The following is a 22,149-nucleotide window of genomic DNA, read 5'->3' as shown; positions in this document are numbered from 1 at the left end:
TGACTGGAACTTGTGGATTGGTCACTCACGCACTAGTCAGACTTTTGTGGATTTATTGGATGATTGTTTTCTGCAGCAGCATGTTCGAGAGGCAACCAGAGAAAGTAACACTCTTGATCTGGTTATCAGCAGTGATCATTCGTGTATTAAGAATTTGCAGATAAAGGAACCACTAGGTGGCAGTGATCACAGTGTGCTGAAGTGGGATTTACTCAAAGAGGTAACTACCGTCAGGGTTAAAGGAAAGGGTTTTTGCTTCCGTAAAGGGCAGTACAGTGGTCTCAGACAGCTTTTAAATTCTGTACAGTGGGATCAACTGACGATGTTACCAACAGTAAATTCTAAGTGGGAAGCATTCAAGGAATTAATCGTGGAAGTTACTAGACTTTATATACCGATTAAGAAATATCGTTCAAGGTTTAGGCCTAAATGGTTATCAAATGAACTAATGAGACTCGTGACAGAGAAGAAAAATGCATGGGATGCATATAAATTATCAGGTGACGCAGAAGCCTGTGGCAGATATAAGCTAGTCTGTAATCAGGTCACAAAGGAGGTTCGGCAGGCGAAGGCGGATTACGAGAAATCTTTGGCAAAAGATGCTAAGAAAAACAGCAAGGATTTCTTTACTTATATAAACTTTAAAAGGAAGGAGATGAATATGATTGGTCCACTTGACATCGATGGTTCGACTGTTGATGATCCTGCTCAGATAGCAAACAAACTGAATGAGTATTTTGCATCTACATTCACACGTGAGGAATTATTACAGTTTGAAAATGGAAGAAGGTTATCAAATTGTAGCAGTGTGCTTAATGATTTTGTAATAACTGAGAGCAAAGTGGAGGAGAAATTATTGAAGTTAAACATAAGAAAGGCACCTGGGTGGATGGGATCTATCCAGTTATTTTAAAGGAGGCAGCAAAGCAACTAAGCAAACCCTTAGCCATAATTATGAGAGCATCCTTGGACTCAGGGGAGGTTCCCACGGACTGGAGATGTGCAAATGTGTCCCTAGTTCACAAAGGTGGATCGAAGGGTGACACGAGTAATTACAGACCAGTTAGTTTAACTTCTGTTTCGGGTAAAATAATGGAGTCACTGGTTAAAGATGCATTGCAGGATCATCTAGACAAGACTGCAGCAATAATTCAAACACAGCATGGGTTTGTTAAGGGAAAGTCTTGTCTGACAAATTTGATTGGTTATTATGATGTGGTCACAAAGGAACTGGATGGAAAAAATAATTTTGATATCATATACTTGGATTTCAGGAAAGCTTTTGACACTGTTGCGCATGGAAGACTGCTGTACAAATTGGAGCAGAATGGTATTAAGGGTAAGTTGCTACAATGGATAAAAGGATGGTTAAGTGGGAGAAGACAGAGGGTGGTAATCAATGGGTGCTGCTCTTCGTGGACTAATGTTATTAGTGGAGTCCCACAGGGTTCGGTGTTGGGTCCACTGTTGTTTTGTGTATTTATCAATGATATTGATGAAGGTATATCAGGCTTAATGTCGAAGTTTGCAGATGACACAAAGGTTGGCAGGGTTGTTAATGACAGTAATGGCAGTGTGCTACTGCAACAGGATCTAGATAATTTGGGCAGATGGGCTAAGAAGTGGCAACTGAAGTTCAACCTTGACAAATGCAAAGTACTGCATATGGGTAGAAGTAACCCCAGAGAAACGTACCAACTGTGTGGTACTACACTTAAGGTGGTAGAAAATGAAAAAGACCTGGGAGTAATTGTGCAGTCAGATATGAAGTTTTCTGAGCAATGCAGACAGGCTGCTAGGGCAGGTCATGGGGTTTTGTCAATAATATATAGGAATTTTGCTAGCAGGGAGAAGGAGGTGATTGTCCCTCTGTATAAGGCATTGGTCAGGCCGTGCCTTGAGTACTGCGTACAAGTCTGGTGGCCTCATTTTAGGAAGGATGTAGATTTGCTTGAGCGTGTACAGAGAAGGGCAACAAGATTGGTGAGGGGAATGAAGGGAGCCTCTTACCAAGAGAGGCTTAAGTTCTGCAAATTGCAGTGGCTGGAGACTAGGCACCTGTGCGGTGATCTGATTGAGGTGTATAAGGCCTTGAATGGGTTGAGCACGCTGAATTCTGATGGGATCCTTCCACTTGTTCAAATTACAAACCTAAGGGGGCATAAATTCAAATTAAGAAAAGACAGATGTAGAATAAATGTGCAGAAATTTGCCTTTAGCCAGCGGGTGGTTAATTGCTGAAACAATCTTCCATCTGTTGTTCTGGAAGTTGATAGGTTAAATAAATTTAAGGAGGAACTGGACAGGCATTTGGAGGGAATGGTGTGATTATTTATTTATTTTTTTTTGGCTGATGCTGCATAAGCTCATACATCACATGTATGAGCTTATGTTCTACATCTGAATTTGAAATGTTCTACATTTGAATGTTGAAATGTTCTACATTTGAATTTGAAAGTGTCTGCAATTCTGCCCAGACACAATAGGAGGGAGTATATGATGAGAGCCTTGTCGATCAATTCGGCCCTGGAGGGATTGTGCAAGGCTCAAGGGGTAGAATTTTTTCAGCCTGGACTGTACTTGTTAACAGGTGAGATTGCTTCTACAGGGATGGGATACACTTAAATAGAAAGGGTGCAAGAATTTTTGCTGATGCTGTCCAGGCAGTGTTAGGTGGGTCGGAAAACTGCTAGTTGGGGGGGATACAAGGACATAATAGATTAACAGTAGCCACTGGCAGAGGTGGAAGTGATTCTTGCACTGCTTCTATTGAAATGAGCAGAAGCCTGAAAAACAAGATGCAGGATATTTCAGAGACTGCTGGGAGTCATTGCGGTACAAGTAAACACATGGGTTGTGTTAGGGTAGCTAAGAATAGAAACAGGTGCATGTATACCTGCTTGTACACCAATGCTAGGAGTTTGGTAAATAAATTTGATGAATTTGAGGTATTGCTCAAAACATCAAAGACAGATATTGTTGGTATATCAGAGACGTGGTGTCACACAGATATAAGTAATGCTGAACTGGAATTTGGGGAATACAATGTGTATAGAAAGGATAGACAGGACAGGAGGGGAGGAGGGGTTATGCTATTAATTAAGAAACACATAAAGTCCAAGGAAGTGAAGCCAGTCGACATCGATGGACAGGGCAGTGTCGAGTCAGTTTGGTGTGACATAAGCATAGGGAAATCAAAATTGAGAGTAGGAGTGTGCTATAGGCCTAATGACTCCGATGAGTATAATAAGATATTGTACAGGGAAACAGAGTGGGCCAGTAAATCAGAGAGTCTTATAATGGGGGATTTTCATTTCCCAGATATTGACTGGAATTTGTGGGTTGGTCACTCGCACACTAGCAAGGCTTTTGTGGATTTATTGGATGATTATTTTCTACATCAGCATGTTCGTGAGGCAACAAGAGGGAGCAATACTCTTGATCTGATTATCAGTAGTGATTCTTCATGCATTAAGAATCTGCAGATAAATGAACCACTAGGTGGCAGTGATCACAGTGTTTTGAAGTGGGATTAACTCAAGGAGGTAACTACCATCAGAGGTAAAGGGAGGGGTTTTTGTTTTGGTAAAGGCGACTATGATGGTCTGAGACAGTATTTAAATTCTATACAGTGGGACCAACTGATGACGTTACCAACAGCAAACTCAAAATGGGAAGCATTCAAGGAACTAATCTTGGAGGCTACCAGGCTTTACATACCAACTAAGAAATATTGTTCAAGGTTTAGGCCTAAATGGTTGTCAGATCAACTAATGAGACATGTGGCAGAGAAGAAAAATGCATGGGATACATACAAATTAATGGGTGACATGGAAGCCTATGATAGATATAAGTTGGTCTGTAACCAAGTCACAAAGGAGATTAGGCAGGCAAAGGCAGACTACGAAAAATCCTTGGCAAAGGATGCAAAGAAAAACAGAAAAGAGTTCTTTACATATTTAAACTCAAGAAGGAAAGGGATGAATCAGATTGGTCCACTGGATATTGATGGTTCAACAGTGGAGGATCCTGCTCAGGTGGCTAACAATCTAAACGAGTATTTTGCATCTACATTCACGCATGACGAGTTATTCAGGAAGGAGAATGATGTAGGTAAAGTAAACATTGGCAGTGAGCTGGATGATTTTGAAATAACTGAGAGGAAAGTGGAGGAGAGATTGTTGAGGATAAACATAAAAAAGGCACCTGGGGTGGATGGGATCTATCCAGTTATATTAAAGGAGGCAGCAAAGGAAGTAAGCAAACCCCTAGCCATAATTATGAGAGCTTCTTTGGACTCGGGGGAGGTACCCATAGACTGGAGATGTACAAATGTAACCCCAATTCACAAAGGAGGATCAAAGGCTGACACAAGTAATTATAGACCTGTCAGTTTAACTTCTGTTCCAGGTAAATTAATGGAGGCACTGGTTAAAGAAGCACTGCAGGATCATCTAGACAAGAATTCAGTTATAGCTCAGACGCAGCATGGTTTTGTTAAGGGCAGGTCTTACCTGACCAATTTGATTGGATATTATGATGTAGTCACAAAAGAACTGGATGCAGGGAATAACTTTGATATTATACATTTGGATCTTAGAAAGGCTTTTGATACTATTGCACATGGAAGACTGCTGCACAAATTGGAACAGTGTGGCATTGGAGGCAAATTACTGCTATGGATAAGGGGATGGTTGAGTGGCAGAAGACAGAGAGTGGTAATCAATGGACACTGCTCAATGTGGACTAATGTTATTAGTGGAGTTCCTCAGGGTTCAGTGTTGGGTCCGTTGTTGTTTTTGGTGTTTATGAATGATATTGATGATGGGATATCAAGTTTAGTGTCCAAGTTTGCAGATGATACAAAGGTTGGCAGGGTTGTTAAGGACACTACTGACGCTATGCTGCTGCAACAGGATCTGGAAAGGTTGAACAGATGGGCTGAGAGGTGGCAAATGAAGTTTAACATTGACAAATGTAAAGTACTACATATGGGAAACAGTAACCACAGAGCAACGTATCAACGCTGCGGTACTACACTGACAGTGGTGGAGAATGAAAAGGACCTGGGGGTAATTGTGCAGGCAGATATGAAGTTCTCTGAGCAGTGCAGACGAGCTGCAAGAGTAGCTCATGGTGTCTTGTCAATGATATACAGGAATTTTTCTAGCAGGGATAAGGAGGTGATTATTCCCTTGTATACGGCAATGGTTAGGCCACATCTTGAGTACTGTATACAGGTCTGGAGGCCTCATTTCAAGAAGGATGTAGAGCTGCTGGAACGGGTACAGAGAAGGGCAACAAGATTAGTGAATGGAACAAAGGGTTACTCTTACGAAGAAAGGCTTAAGTTTTGCAAATTACAGAGTCTGGAGACTAGGCACCGGCGAGGTGATCTGATAGAGGTGTATAAGGCTTTGAATGGTTTGAGCATGCTCAATGCCAATGGGATTCTTCATCTTGCTCAGAATAATCACCTCAGAGGGCATAAATTCAAATTGAGGAAGGACGGATGTCGGATAGATGTGCGGAAATTTGCCTTTGGCCAGCGGGTGGTTGGTTGGTGGAACCGACTTCCATCACTTGTTGTTGAAGTTGATAGCCTAAACAAATTTAAAGCTGAACTGGACAGGTATTTCGAACGAACGGAGGGGTGAAATGGGAGTGGTGTGTGTTTTTTTTTTTTTTTTTTTTTGGCTGATGCTGAATAAGCTTGCTTTCTTGCATCATATGCCTCTACTAATGCTAATCTGTCTTTTCCTAATTTGAATTTATGCTTTCTTGCGTCACATGCCACTACTACTACTAGTAGTAGTCAATACCATAAAGAACAATACTAAATTACAAAAACCAGCTAGGAGAAGGAACCCTTCTCCCAAAACCCTAACCTTTCTATACCACTTACGATTTGGGAAGTTTGCTAAGAGAAAAGGCAGAAAGCATAACAACAAATTATATTTTAAGGACAAATACAAAATAGTATCCACAGTTTTTTGACTCTCTTCCACATTCTAAATAGAAACTGGAAGAGCTAGTTTCAATAGGGAATGCACATAGACTTTACCATTCCCCAATAAAGATCCACAGAGATCACTTGCACAGGAATATAAAATCTGTACAAATTCATGTGAAGCCTTGTAATGACATTTGACTCTTTTTTAATGATGTTGAGTATTTTATTTTATTTATGCAATAAATAATAAAGGATAGCAGTTTTATCAACAAGCCAAAGTTCATCCCACTCCCACCCTTAATGGTGTGTCTAATGGTATAATGATAAACCACTTATTTCTGTGTTAAATAGCAGCACCAAAATCATAACTTCAGATAATGTGATTTTGGTGCTGCTGAATGCCCATCATAGGATGATGTTGTTGGCTATTTTGGCAGAGAAAGCAAACAGCCAGTGGTGTATATGGGAACAAAGCTCATGAAACATGCAATAATTGCCAGCAGTGAATGTCAAGCCAAGGTGATTGGAAATGTCCAGATTATGAATAAAATTAGCCATGCATCAAGAAAAATACCAGTTAAAACTTTGGACTGCATGATGCTATTTGTTCTTCTCTTTACTGTTAGCATTTTCAGTGAGTTTCAATTTGTGTAAGATATGTACAATGCTTTTTTATATGCTTATTTCTAATGTAAGTAATTCAGTTTTTAACATTCCTCCATCAGATAAAGATCCACAGAGATCAAAGCATGTGTCCCTCCCAGCATAATGCATTATTATTAATGCTGTATTGAGTATAACCAAACAATGCAGTAGAGCATAATTATTTCTAGTTGAAATTATAAATATGAAAGCATGCAAACTGCAATTTATTTATTTGCATGATAAATTGTTTAGTTGAGTTTATGTAATAAGCAACTATCTTTTATTATATGGTTGCTAAAAGTAATGGTATTAACACAGAATGATTATACAAATGAATAAACTGCACTTCCCCATGGCAAATATAATTTCATTAACTGTAATATTTTATCTCCAGAGTTGTTGAGTTAACAGGTGATGCTATGCCTGATGCTCGTGCTATTGCTGCTGCCGATGTAATTGTAACAACCCCAGAGAAATGGGATGGTGTTAGTCGAAGCTGGCAAACTCGAAATTATGTTCAAGCCGTTTCATTAATTGTAATTGATGAAATTCACTTACTTGGTAAGTTATAACTTAGTGATTAATGGGCATTGCATGTGATTTATTCAATTTAGATTTTCAACTAGTTTATAGAAATAATGTAAATAATAGTAGAATTGTCCAATTACAAAAGGAATCACTTATGCAGCATATTTATGACACTGGTGCCAAAGGTGCCATGAAAGATTTACTTCAAATGGCACCATAAAACAATCTCATTTAATCATTCCAATAAAGCATTGATATTGAAAGTTTCCACATAATAACACAGTCAATCCTATCTTGCACAACCATATTCCAATTTAAAGTGAAAGAAATGCATTTCCTGAATGCATATCAAAAATATGGGCTCTCCTGGGAAAATCCATTTTTGCAGATTAGCAAAAATGGATTTATAAGTTATATATCAACTCCCTAATTTTCAAAATTCACTGACACTACAGATCCTAGAACACAGTGAAATCAGCATACCACCTCCTATATTGGGGCAGAATACCCATTGACTTTCTCTCTTGTTGTCTATGTTTCATGGCTTTATGGCAATTTTTTTTTTTTTAGTGTTTAATTTAATTGAGATTCAAATTACTAGAAAGCAGTAATCTATAATTATAAAGTTTTAAATAAATTCAAGTTATATCATTATTTGCTTACCTTGTTTTAATAAACTTTTCTGTGTGGCAATGCTTTGAGTGTGTAATGAAACCTTGAACATTAAAAACCATGAAAAATAAACCTATGGAACTGAAAACCCAAATTTTATAAAATTAAAATACTTTAAACTCATAAAGATGTGTATATTATAAAATAAGGATGCAACTGCTGCACACCATCTGGCATCTCTCATATCGTGGTTATACTTCATAACTGGGTTGTTACTTATTGTATCAACAGGGTACCTACCCACTTACTGATGAGAGGCCAACAAGCTTCGAAATGTGTCTGGGTGGTGATATCTCCCGAGAATAAATCACATTAGTCTTCCCTACTTGTGAAGCAGTCCTTATTCAAGGTAGTGCAATATCAGGACAACTAACTCATTGTGAAGGCATTCACAATATGAGATGTAACAAAAACAATGCCATTTCACTTATTTCGGCGATTTAATACAAACTAAAATGATGCTAAGCACTAACTTGTTCCAAAATAAGGTTGCTTATTTTATACATCATAATGACAGATTTCTTATTTTTACAATTTATATGTTCTTATAACAAAAGGTAATATGATAACTTAATTTAAGGTAAAGACAAAGGTAGAAATGCATTTTTACATTGTTACTTTAACGATCACTAATGCCATTAAATAATGAACATTACATGATCACTGCACATTTATTGATATAATTAAATGTATAATGCAGTTGAAATTATTTGAGTTAACCTATAATACAAGCAATAGCTAAACTATAAATTGTGTTCACGTGCTAGAATTTCTAATGTATCAATTACCCACATGCAACTATGGGTAATATGAAGAATGGCAATAGTGATATTAAAACTAATCTTAACATATTAAACAATATAAGTATTTAAAAATTTTAATATTTGAATTTATCACCTGCTGATTACTGTCTATATACATTAATTGGCACTCAATAGGGACCAGCAATCATCAGTGTACAAGTGAAAGTGGCCCCGGGTGCCAAACGTATTTCGAGGCCAAGTGATGTTTGTGAGATTTATAAAGTGCTCTTCAAAGGCGATTAAAGTTATTTTTAAGTTCGTACATTTCTCTAAAGCCTTATTTTTTTAAAACTGTTCTACCCTTGAAAAGCCACAAGTTAGAACACAGAAAGAAAAGCCACCTTTCTTTTTTATCCATATTTCTAGGTCACCAACCAATTAACACTTGAACTGCTTGGCCTCCTAGCGGCACTGCTCCTGCCTCCCCATGGCAGGGCCGGAAATCTTGGCAGGTAAGTCTACTTGCCAAGGGCTAAAAGGAGCAAACATGGCAAACACAGACCATCAGGATATTGAGAACGATAATCTAAAGAGACAAAAGACTGATCGGATGGAGCAACCTTGCCCATCGTTCTTAATCATCCACTCTCTTACTAGTCAGCCCATGAATAAATCGCCTCCGTTTGTCATACAAAAACATCTGGAGGGTATTGCAGAATCTCCCAAGACGGTGAAGATACTGCAGTCAGGAAACTTACTAGTAGAAACCACCAGCCACAGACATTCTGAGAAGCTGTTACAACTTACAAGCTTTGCTGGCATTCCAGTTAAAATATCTCCACACACAACCCTAAATTCATCTAAGGGTGTGATATCCAGTTGGGACTTATCGAACGTCACCGAGGAAAAAATAACCCAAGAGCTGCAGGGACAACACGTAATTGAAGCAAGACGAATAATGGTTAAAAAAGATAATCAACTTACACCTACAAGAAATATTATTCTCACCTTCAATACACCCAACTTACCCTCCTCTGTAAAAGCAGGTTATTTACTTTGCCGCATCCGCCCTTACATTCCAAACCCTTTAAGGTGTTACAAATGCCAAAAGTATGGCTACTCACAAACTGTATGCAGAGGAGTTCCTGTGTGCCCAAATTGTGGATTCTCAGATCACATACAAAGTAACTGTACAGCTACAAAAATGACCTGCCCAAATTGCAAAGGTGACCATCCTGCATATTCTAAGACATGTGAAAAGTGGAAAACTGAGAAAAAAATAGTAAAATACAAGGTTGAGAACAAAGTCGGTTACCCAGAAGTGAGAAAATTAGTTGCTCCAACTATAACCAAAAATATGACCTATGCCAATGCTGTAAAAAAATATCAGACAAGTCTCCATTCAAACTGATGTAACAGTTCCCACTAACAAATCAGTTTCTGATTGGGCTAGAAATGTTCTTTCTAAGCAACAATCCAAGTTCTCTGATAATACTCCAGGCAAATAATACTCCTCTGACAATACCAGCGGCATCTCCTACTCCGGTCATAGATACCATATCTCATAGTACTAAAACCAAATGTAGTGAAAACTTTTCAGGACACAGATGGCACATCCATACAGGAAGATCCCCTTCTAGAAATCCACGCAGAAAAAGAAATGGACACAGGTCGGCCAGTTTTCTCCAAAAAAGATGAACCTAAATTAGAACATCATAAGCCAGTAACCTTCAAAAAGCAGTCAGATACAGCTCCATCAATTAAACACAAATAATGCCTTGTATTTTACAATGGAACTGCAGAGGTTTTCGTTGCAACACAGATGATATCCATGATCTAATTAACCGATATTCTCCAGTTGCCCTTTGTTTTCAGGAAACTTACCTAACCTCACAAATTTCTCCTTCAATAAAGAACTATTGTCTTTATCTAAGAGATCGTAATACAGCAAATGCTGCCCATGGTGGTGTAGCAATCCTGATAAATTCAAAGATCCCAACTAAAACATTCCACTTCAAACTGAAATAGAAGCTGTTGCTGTTCATATAACTCTCCATATTTCAATAATACTTGTCTCAATATACCTACCACCAAACCATACTTACTGTTTAAAAGATCTTGAAGATCTCTTCATACAGATACCTCCACTTCTCTGTATATTAGGGGATTTTAACAGGCACCACCCCTTATGGGGCGATCCTAAACTAGACACACGTGGTCGACTCATTGAAAGCTTTCTAGAGTCACAAAACCTCACCTTACTCAATACTGGTGCGCACACTCACATACAACTCCTAACTGGACACACCTCAGCAATAGATCTCTCAATTTGTTCTCCAATACTCTTTCCAGCCATAGAGTGGTACGTTTTAAATGATCCTATGGGCAGTGACCACCTTCCAATCATATGCAATTTTTTAATATCACAGACTCCTTCAAACAAACTCCGCAGGAAATGAAAATTTGTTCGGGCAAACTGGGCAAAATTTCGATCATCAATCTCTCTTGACGAGAAAAAAATCCAGCTCCAGAATATTGATAATGTAACAGATTACATCACATCTCCTAAAAGTGGCCAAGCACACAATACCATTATCAAATCCCCCTGGTCGCAAGCATTATAATTACTGGTGGAATGATGAATGCACAAAAGCAAAGAAAGAAAAATCAAAGCGTGGAATTTATTTCGGCAATGTCCAACCACAATCAACCTCATTAATTACAAGAAGCTAAAGGTAAAAGCACATTTTACACAAAGGCAAGCCAAGAAAGAATTGTGGACCCGTTTTGCATAGACCTTTAACAGAAACACTGATCCCAAAATTATATTGAAAAAAATTAGACAGTTATCTGGTAAGTTTCCTACCATACCTGCTCCAATCCTCTCCTGGAAAGGGCAAGACCTATCCAGTTCCTTAGATATTGCTAATGCTTTGGGCAATACTTTTGCTGAAATATCAGCAGCATCAGCATATTCTACATCATTCCAACGAATTAAAAACCCTAGAGAAAAGCATACCATAAACTTTCAAACCACCCGCCTTCTTCCATATAACAAACCTCTGCAATACTCTGAACTTTTGCATGCCATTAGAACAGCTCACAATGGTGCTGGCGGGCCAGATGGGATTTATTATGTCATGCTACAACATCTCGATGACAGTGCTTTACGCCTGCTCCTGGTTTTTTACAATCGTATATTTTTAGAAAATGTTTTTCCAGCTTCTTGGCATCACTCTACTGTTTTGGCATTCCTAAAACCTGGCTGTTGGGAAAGATCCAACTAACCCCTATAGCTATAGACCGATATCTCTCTCAAGCTGCCTGAGCAAAATCCTTGAAAAAATTGTCCACAGAAGACTTGTATGGATCATTGAGCCATAGCCAATATGGCTTTCGTAAAAATAGGTCATGCTTAGATCTTATGGTCAAGGCTGAATTCGCCATTCAAAATGCCTTTGTTAAACATGAACATCTTGTAATGGTTTCAGTAGATATCAAGAAGGCTTTTGACACCACCTGGCGGCATGGCATACTTAGCGATCTTTACTCTCTTGGTCTGCGAGGCAACCTTCCTATATTTGTTCAGAACTTTCTACGTGCTAGATCATTTCAAGTTCAGTACCAACATGCCCTCTCCAAAACGTTCATACAGGAAGGAGGAGTACCACAGGGATCAGTACTGAGTACCACTCTGTTTGCTCTTAGAATAGATTCCATCAGCAATCAGCTTCCAAATACAGTTAAGACCTACCTTTATGCAGATGATCTTTCCATCTCCTGCCATTCCCAAAACATGAGATCTATTGAACGGCAGCTCAAGATATCACTTAATAAAATACAACAGTGGGCCAGCCTCAATGGCTATCGACTCTCACAACAGAAAACAGTTGCCATCCATTTTTGTAGACAGCGCAAACTTCATCCGGATCCTGAACTTCAAATTTATAATGTCTCCATCCCAGTCACTAATAGCATCAGATTTCTAGGATTAACCCTTGATAACAAGTTAAATTTTATAGACCATATTAAAAATGTATGTACTTCCTGTCTAAAATAGTTAAATATACTCAGAGCTTTATCCTCCCAAACATGGAGCGCAGATCATACATCTCTGCTTCGGCTATATCGGGCATTAATCAGATCCCGTCTTGATTATGGAGCTCCCATCTATGATTCAGCCAGATTGAGTGCATTGCACTGGCTTGATCCAATTCAACACAGTGCTTTGAGACTTTCACTCGGTGCTTTCAGAACTCACCAACACATAGTCTCTACATTGATGCCCACGAACCCCCACTAACTTTATGTAGGAAAACACTGTTATTGAAGTAAGTATGCTGTCAAGATACAAAGCTGTGCCATGCATCCGACTCAGTCATACCTGTTCAATCCACCATTAGAAAACCTTTTCAGAAATAAACCAAGCATAGTAAAGCCAGCTGGTCTTCGCCTTCTTGAACTGATATAAATTTGGCATGTTTCCATCCATTCTGTATAACAGGTAACAACTTGTACTCAACAACCATGGGTTCCACCTCCTATACCGACCTGTGACACTTACCTCTCTCAATGGGGGAAAGAACATTCTACAAACATCAAATATTTTTGTGGCTGTTGCTGTATTGTATATGCTTGTAGCATCAACTGTTAAACTGTCCCATTTAACTAGCAGTGTTTTGAAATCCCCCTCCCCACCAGATCTTTATCCTCTTTATTTTCACTAACATTATTTTTGCTAATATTGTTGGTATGGTTATTAATGTTTGCTTAATTGCTTTTTTGAAATTTTGTTTACACACACTGATCCTGTATGTGTGACACATATAATGTTGTCGACTGTTTAACTCTATTATTTAAAGTTCACGAGTATAAGTATTTTTTGGTTATAAGTAATCTTCCATTATTTTTCTCTTCTGAATGTTCCCATCTAGATGTTTATATGTAAGATGTACATTGGAATTGCTGCAAGTCAGTTTCATTGTTGAATTTGGAATTTTTACTCTGTTTGCTTTTAAATGATTTAATTTTTCATCTATAGATTCAGTCAGATAGTCCAAACAGGTTAACATATAACTCCACTTATATGAAAAATATGAGTCCATCTTGTTTTATGCACCTTGTGCATAAATGGACAGGTTTTTACAATTTTTCTTTCCATTAGTATTGAATTTTAATGCCTGTTGATGATTCAGATGGTAATGAAAGTCACCAGTGTTGGAATAAACTTCACGTTATTTTGTTCTTAATCTCCATAGCAGAATTATTACTAAAGGTTGGCTAGAATCAATAAATGCTAAAGGGCCATGAAAATTACCCAAGGTCAAAGTAAATGCTGTGGTGTGTGCAACTTACCTTGTTACTGGGGCAGTATATTCTGGTTTAGTGGTTTACTCTCTCTCTCTCTCCCCCCCCTCCCCCTCTCTCTCTCAGGGTTACTCGGGAACTTTTTTTTTTTTTTTTTTTTCCTGGTGCAGCATAAGCCTCAGGCTTCCTTGCATCATATGGATATTAATAATAATAATAATAATAATAATGTTCATGTTCTTGTTGGTAGATCATATAAGCAGTTCAAAATGACAAATCTGACAGAATTCTGTAATGAGTTGATAATATGATGGTGAGGATATGTTTATTAGGTTACTGGAAACATCACATCAAAAAAAAAAAAGAATTAAAAAGGCAGAAGTTGTAGTAAAGAATAAAAATGGTGGGATTATAGGAGAAGGATGGAAATTGTGGTAGTCTTAGACAAAGGATAAACAGAAGAGTATTCTAGAGTTCCAATACAAACAATTTTGTTATCTTGGAGCAGACTTTTTGCTTTTATTGATAAATTTACTTCTTTTCATCAGAAATATTTTTACCTAGTCATATAAAAAATGTCTTTTTCCTTTGCCTGTGTAATTTGCATTAAAATAAAGATTAAAAAAAAGTGTTTTAAAGTTTTAAACTATTCTGTGTGTGGATGTAAAATACAGTTGGTATACTTTACGTCTCTAATATAATTTATCTGATATTAATGCTGAATTTTAGGAGAAGATCGAGGTCCTGTTTTAGAAGTTATTGTTTCTCGGACTAACTTCATTTCCTCTCATACTAATAGAAATCTTAGAATTATTGGTTTGTCAACTGCTCTAGCAAATGCAAGGGACTTGGCTGACTGGCTTGGAATTGGACAAGTGAGTTTGTTTTTTTTTGTTTAAAGTAATTTTAAATTGAGAATAATACTAAAAACAAGTGTTAATAGCATTTTTTTTTTAAATTACCAGAATTATAATTGCCATATAGTGCAAGGAAGCCACAGGCTTTTGCTGCACTGGCAAAAAATTATTAAAGTGTGTGAAATATATGAAAGGTATTTTAAAAAGTAACACCTGAAGGTATGCTATACACATTTTTATTACATCAACATAAATATTTGTACTAATGAAATACAAGTGGTTAAAAATGTTCCTAAAATAACTATGGGGAGAAAAAACGATTTTTAAAAAGTTTTATACAGTATCAGTATTCAACATATCCCATTCCACATCAATGTGCTTTATCCAGTCACTTAACTCTAACTGTCCTCTGTAGTTTAGTCTCTTGTGAAACAAATCAGTGTTGTGATAAACCAGACCTGAGTGAAATCAGTAAATCCAGATTATGTTGATTAACTCAAACAGCGGTCATTTATATTTCTCTCTTTTATGAGTAAGATTTGCATATCACTTGACGTCAATGTAATATGCTGGAGCAGAGTTTCCTAGTGTTGCTGGCATGGCTAATGCCCTTTATTTAAAGAGAGATTTGAAAGTGTGCTTAACTTTTGGAAAGAGGAGAAATTCATTATAAGCCATATCTTGAGAATAAGAAAGATGAGTTGTTCGAACCCTTTGTATCTTTTTATGGTACGGGCTTTCTGGTCACTGGTTAACATTTGTGGAACCCATCGCCTAGAAACCTTTCTTGGCTTCAAATAATCAATCAATATCAAGTATATGCACTGCTTTTAGATGTGTCAACAAGAACAACAACACACTTAAGTCATTCAATGACCTTTGTTTCCACTGTTGGAAATCACCATTGGTTCCACTATTACCACTATTCCAAATTGACAGATACTGGCGAATAACTCAAACAGTGTTCATACGTTTCTCTTTTTTATGAGTAAGATTTGCATATCACTTGACATCAATGTAATATGCTGGAGCAGAGTTTCCTAGTGTTGCTAGCATGACTGCTGTTGTACGCATACCCTTCAAAGAGAGAGAGAGATTTGATAACAGCAAGATGTTGCTCTCCCATTTTGCTATTTCCAGCAGGTATGGCTTTCCAAAATCCCTACAAATATATATATATATATATATATATATATATATATAATAGGTAATATAGAGGCAATATGGAAAAAATGCAGGAAAAAAAGTGAAGAAACAAATAAATAAACAAGGAGAGAGTTAGAAAAGGATGGAGAGTGAGAGAAATATGTGTCTAAAATTTTGAAAATATTAAATATAAGGCAAATATAGCTAAAGTTATAAGCCAATAAATAATAAATTTAGACTGGCACCACCTGACCATGCCAATGCCAAAAAGTGCGAAATATCACAAATATGATACATTTAGCCAACCACAATAAAAATAGAAATAGGACAAACAAAAGCTAGGAACAAATGATAGATGACCATTGTATACAACTGTGAATATTACTGCATTTTGAACTTAATGGAAATTATCACAATGTACAATGACAGACATTCATTGAGATGCTAACTATTAACTAAGATGCTTAATATCACATCATGGAGGCTCTAATGCAGTAACTTGAAACACAGCAAAACTTAAGCACTCACCACTAACAAAAACAAAGTGCCACATAAGAGAGAGAAATAGAGTAAATAACAGAAAATAAACTGGTTATAGAGGGTAGTATGAGCAGTGCAAAGCAACTAGCACTCACTACAGCCATGAGAAATGAACTGTAAAACTATTATGAAGAAGAATAAAAAATAATAGAGATAAAAAAAGGTCTATTGGTCTGAATTTATTATTTAGACCAACAGAAAAAAGGCAAATTTAGCCAATGGCTTATAACTTTTGCTGTATTTGCCTTATATTTAATATTTTAAAAATTTTAGATACATTCCTTCCTTTAGATTCCTTCCACTCTTCTTTCTTTTCTGCTACTGTCCTTGTTTATTTATTTGTTTCTTCATTTTTTTCTGCACTTTTTTTCTATTGCCTCTATATTATGCAACATGTTGGATATTGCATAAGCAACCATTTGTGTTTGCAGTCATTCATTTATTTTATTTTTATTCTTCTTCATAACAGTTTTACAGTTTATAAATTATATATATATATTGTTATTTATATATATAAGTAGCGTAATACTGTTACACAAGGATGTATGCATTGTGAATGATAGTTACTGCACATAAAATTTCAGAATCATCTGAATAACACATCTAGGTCATTATCTGAACTTGTTGAATGGCACTTGTATACAATACAAATATTTGTTTATTCACATAATCTCTTAATGAATCATAGAACCATAATGGGTGCATCCCACTGATGCACCAGCTGTTCAATTCCTGTGCTGAAAGTTAGGAACATTATTTAATAATTAATTATGCACACCTCGGTTGAAAAGACTTAAGTCATATTCATGAAATTTTGGGAACCTGAGTATCTTAAAAATCATAATCCAAATTTAAATTTTCTCAGTAAATTTAGTTATGTTAAATTCTGAAACTGTCAAAAATTAGGGATACAATTCACATCTGTCTTTTATGTGGGATACAACTCGCACCTGTTTTTTATGAGCGATACAACTTGCATCTGCTTTATGATGCACTGTATTCTCCAATGCATCATAAAGAAAATAAAAGGACCATTTTAAAGTAAAGTAACAGATGTTTTTAGAGAGAGAAAATATGTCTTCCCAAGTATTGAAATATCACATGAATAAAAAGGCACATGTAACATTTGTTTTCATTTTGTTACAGTATGCTATTTCTTTGTTGGTGACTAAACTAAAATGGCTGCAGTTATCCAATGCTAAAGATACTGTGCATGATTCAACAGCTACTCCAAGAAACAAGTTTGTTTTTAGTGCAATGAGCTCAAATAAGATCATTCATTATCCTACACTGCTGTCTACACAATACCGTAGGTACAGCTTTACAAATGGGTGGTGCTTGTCCATTCACCATAGTTCTGACTTTGCCTCCCTTGGTGTGTTCAGACTTTTTGAAAAACACCTGATGTGGAACTGACTTAATAATGATATTGAATTCAGTGGTGTGTTGAGACATGGTTGAATCGGAATGTCCCTTAATTTTTCCATGAAGGTATGACTTCATTAGTAACATGGCAGGATAATTGCCTGAACATGGTGGGTACTTGTCAAAGCAATGCATTAATGTTCCATTATATGTCATTTCATATAATGTGGTTAATTTATTTTCACAAAAAACCTTGCTCTTCAAACAGCTCTTATACATGCACACATTCACAGAAATAAATTTCATAAATACACACTCTTTTCAAGTTATAACAGAGTTAAATTATGTATAATTTTCTTGAATTTTTTTGTAACTAGCCTGAAAGGTCTTAACCTACAGGTGTATATATATATATATTCAGAATTATGCTAGATCTTGACTTTATGATCTCACATCCATTAACATTTCATTATGAATAGGATTCTAGCACATTAATTTATGTTATTGTCTTACCAATATAACTAAAGGTCAGTATTTTTATATTATTGTCTTACCAATATAACTAAAGGTCAGTATAGATTTATGTTTTAATACATTTTGTATTTATTTTGATTTATTTTTTTAAGATTGGCTTGTATAATTTTCGTCCATCTGTTCGTCCTGTTCCTTTGGAAGTACATTTGGATGGTTACCCAGGAAAGCATTATTGTCCTCGTATGGCAACTATGAACAAACCAACTTATCAGGGTAAATTTTTGTATCCTAAATAACATTTTGCACTTCAAGGTTGTTATTCATATGAATTATTCTCAGTAACTTATTTATTAAAAGGTTTTAATCAATATTTCATATTTAACCTGGAAGCTGGTTAAATTCAAAGCCATCAGCAAGTGTAAATGGGTATTTGTGATGTTGGTGACATTCCCATCATTTCATTGCTATTGAAGAATATTTCTCATTGCAGTTTTTATGATGGTTAGTGCTGAAGACTCCCCAAAATAAAAAAAAAAATTATCATCATTTTAAAAAAATAATAATAATAAAATCTTTTAGAGATTACTAATTTGCTGATGTATAGAATTGCCCTTTACTTAAGCACTTGAAAGTGCACAATGTGCTACTGATTCTTAAAAGCAACTACATATTCTCATGATTCCCTCATGAACAACACTTGCAATCGTAATAGATGTATTAATATTACCATTATGTGGTAGTACTGGCTTAACTTTGATTAATTATTGAATAGTTGCCATTCGTTGATTGTTCTCATTCAAGAGGATCCATTAATTAGTTTAGATTGTTGCAAAATACCATGTCAGCACTCATAGAAAAAAATATGTAAAGTCATTGAACAAAGAAATCTTGGTGTCCTGTTCCAGAGGACTCTACTCTTTCAGCTGAGATCCCAGAAGGGTCAGCCTGGATTTTCGAGACATTCAGGCTAGCATCACTGGGATCCAACACCCAAAGCCTAGGTACCAGGCTAACATCAATGGAATCCAGCATGTTTGCCATGTGCTGCGACCTGTGGAAATTTGGAAGGGGGTATCCTGGTGGTTGTGGGGGCCCAGCTTCAACACACCCCTTTGGACCCTGCTTCGATGAGACAGGTGGCCCTGGATGGCCTAGCTAGGATCAATTGGCTATTGGGTTTGCCTGCAAGGATCAACCATATCAATGCCATGCCTCTACCCTCATGGTCCAAGAGACAGGATTCAGGTTGGCAGCGGTGTGGGTATGGTGTCTGGGTAGCCCTGGCATCCCACTCCTGAGCATATTTCTTGAGCTCCATGGTGGGTGGGGAGCCCAGGAACTGAACCAATATTAAGTCCTCATGAATCCTGATAAATATATTTCTTCTGGGGCCCCAACCCAGTTCCTATCTGAAAACTTGACCATTGACCCCAATAATGTCACTTCTGCTAAGAGACAGAAAACTGAGATTATATCAGGTCCAACACCTCGTTACCTGATAATTCACTTCACTAGTGAGAAGCCCATAGAAAAAATGTCACCTTTCTTTATCAAAAAGGGTTTGGAAGGGTTGGCAGAATCTCTTAATCTGTCAGACAGCTTTGATCAGGCAGCTTGTACAGACTAGAAGTGACAAACATTTGGAACATCTCCTCCGAGCAAGATCTATGGGGAAATGCCCATCACTGTTACTCCCCCACAAGACATTGAATTCATCCTGTGGTGTTATTGCGGAATGGGATCTTATGGATGTGACCAAAGAGGAAATCTGTTCTGAATTAAAACCACAAAGAGTGATAGCTGTGAAACAAATATCCATGCATAGGGATGGGAAAATCTTTCCAACCAAAAACATCATCCTGACATTTAATTCACCAATGTCTCCTAATGAAATCAAAGCAGGCTATATTGACTGTCCAGTCCATCTGTACCTACCTGGTGCACTATGGCCATAGTTGCTGATGCGCCTAATAAATCCCTAAACCAACAACAACAACAACTGTACTTACCAAATCCTTTATGGTGCTTTTCAGTGCCAGAAATATCGACACTTGCAAATGGCCTGTTGTGGAGCTCTTGCATGCACTCATTGTGCTGAAAAGAAACTACAGCCACAAAACGCACCTGTATTAACTGCCAAGGAGAACCCCTGCTTATTCACGAGCATGCCAGAGGTGGAAAGAAGAAAAAGAAATTCAAAGAGGTAGAGCATAAATATCATTTTACTCAACTCTAATAAAATCTTCTGTCAAAATTGCTTTGTGTCCAGTGTATCTCTGTCAGTGTGTATCCATTGCTTGAATTCAATAATATCTTCTGGTTCATTGTTTTCAAAAATATTCTCTGGAAACTTTTTTAATTCACTTATTCCTGGACATTTTTCGCACCGATGAAGCATACAATATTTTGACTCCAAATCACAGACTGTTTTACCAATGAAAACCTTGTAATCACATTCAACAGGACTTGCTGCTAGCATTAACTTGACATTTTGATGGATTGTGTGTACATATACGGAAAATGTTCCTGGTGCACCAACTGTGACACACCACTTGGGTCGAAGTTCACAAAATTTAGAAAATCCAGTGTCAGATCCATTTCTATCTCGATAAGTTATAAACATTTCCTTCAAGTTGCTGAGTAGTAGTTGCTTTTGCATTTGCATTCCATCTGCATTTCTAATGGAAATGTAATCTTTCTTTCCAGGGCATATCTGACTAAATTTATCATCTTCAGAAAATTCCATCACCTTTTGCTTTACTTGCTCAGAAAGCTTTTTTCCTTGCTGTTTTCCAGGTATGGCCATGATTCCTTCTTCTGCTTTAAGTTTTCTAGCTTTCTTGACCATTCCTTCTGAGACACTAAACTCTTCCATTGTTTTCTTTATGGGCCAACTAACTGGAGCTAGTGTTAATATTTGAAGTATTTCTGAATGACTTAATACCATTAATTTTTCTTTCAATTCTTTCAGCAGCTCATTGTATTCTAAGCAATTTCCACACTGATGACTTGCACTTGGCTCCGAGCCACCAATAGCTGCAATTTTACTGGCAATTACATCTTTTACTTGACTTGCCTTGTGAGTTTCTCTTAGCCATTCGCTGAAATTTCAGAGGAGAAATACCAATAGCCATCAGACTTGTGTCCAAGCTTTCAGTCACATGCATTTTGTCATCATAGTCTGATCCAGATGAAGTTGTAGAGCGGATATCATCTTTTAAGGGCACAAAAGGTGATATAGTTGTACACGTTGGCACTAATGATATTAAGAGTAGGAGACCGGCGGAATTACTTAGCAAGTACAAGTCACTGTTGAAAAAAAGCCGTGAATTAGGGTTGAACTTGAAAGTGTCTGCAATTCTGCCCAGACACGATAGGAGGGAGTATATGATGAGAGCCTTGTCGATCAATTCGGCCCTGGAGGGATTGTGCAAGGCTCAAGGGGTAGAATTTTTTTCAGCCTGGACTGTACTTGTTAACAGGAGAGATTGCTTCTACAGGGATGGGATACACTTAAATAGAAAGGGTGCAAGAATTTTTGCTGATGCTGTCGAGGCAGTGTTAGGTGGGTCGGAAAACTGCTAGTTGGGGGGGATACAAGGACTAATAGATTAACAGTAGCCACTGGCAGAGGTGGAAGTGATTCTTGCACTGCTTCTATTCAAATGAGCAGAAGTCTGAAAAACAAGATGCAGGATATTTCAGAGACTGCTGGGAGTCATTGCGTTACAAGTAAACACATGGGTTGTGTTAGGGTAGCTAAGAATAGAAACAGGTGCATGTATACCTGCGTGTACACCAATGCTAGGAGTTTGGTAAATAAATTTGATGAATTTGAGGTATTGCTCAAAACATCAAAGGCAGATATTGTTGGGATATCAGAGACGTGGTGTCACACAGATATAAGTAATGCGGAACT

At 37.1% G+C, this 22,149-nt stretch overlaps 1 protein-coding gene across 2 annotated transcripts in view; it reads left to right on the top strand.

The window, feature by feature from the left end:
• Positions 1–22,149, top strand: part of obe (activating signal cointegrator 1 complex subunit obelus) — a 402,671-nt gene that overhangs the window by 232,322 nt on the left and 148,200 nt on the right. For both annotated transcript variants that reach the window (XM_090379766.1, XM_090379764.1), the window contains exons 24-26: positions 6,993–7,159; positions 14,578–14,723; positions 18,383–18,503. In XM_090379766.1, coding sequence (XP_090235892.1) covers positions 6,993–7,159; positions 14,578–14,723; positions 18,383–18,503 — 434 coding nt within the window. The remainder of the gene's footprint in view (positions 1–6,992; positions 7,160–14,577; positions 14,724–18,382; positions 18,504–22,149) is intronic.

This window comes from Mastigoproctus giganteus, chromosome 8 (genome assembly GCF_048544385.1).
Source record: "Mastigoproctus giganteus isolate SK-2022 chromosome 8, ASM4854438v1, whole genome shotgun sequence".
NCBI lineage: Eukaryota > Metazoa > Arthropoda > Arachnida > Uropygi > Thelyphonidae > Mastigoproctus > Mastigoproctus giganteus.
The sequence above is the reverse complement of the archived record's forward strand: the minus strand, read 5'-3'. Positions and strand labels throughout refer to the sequence as shown.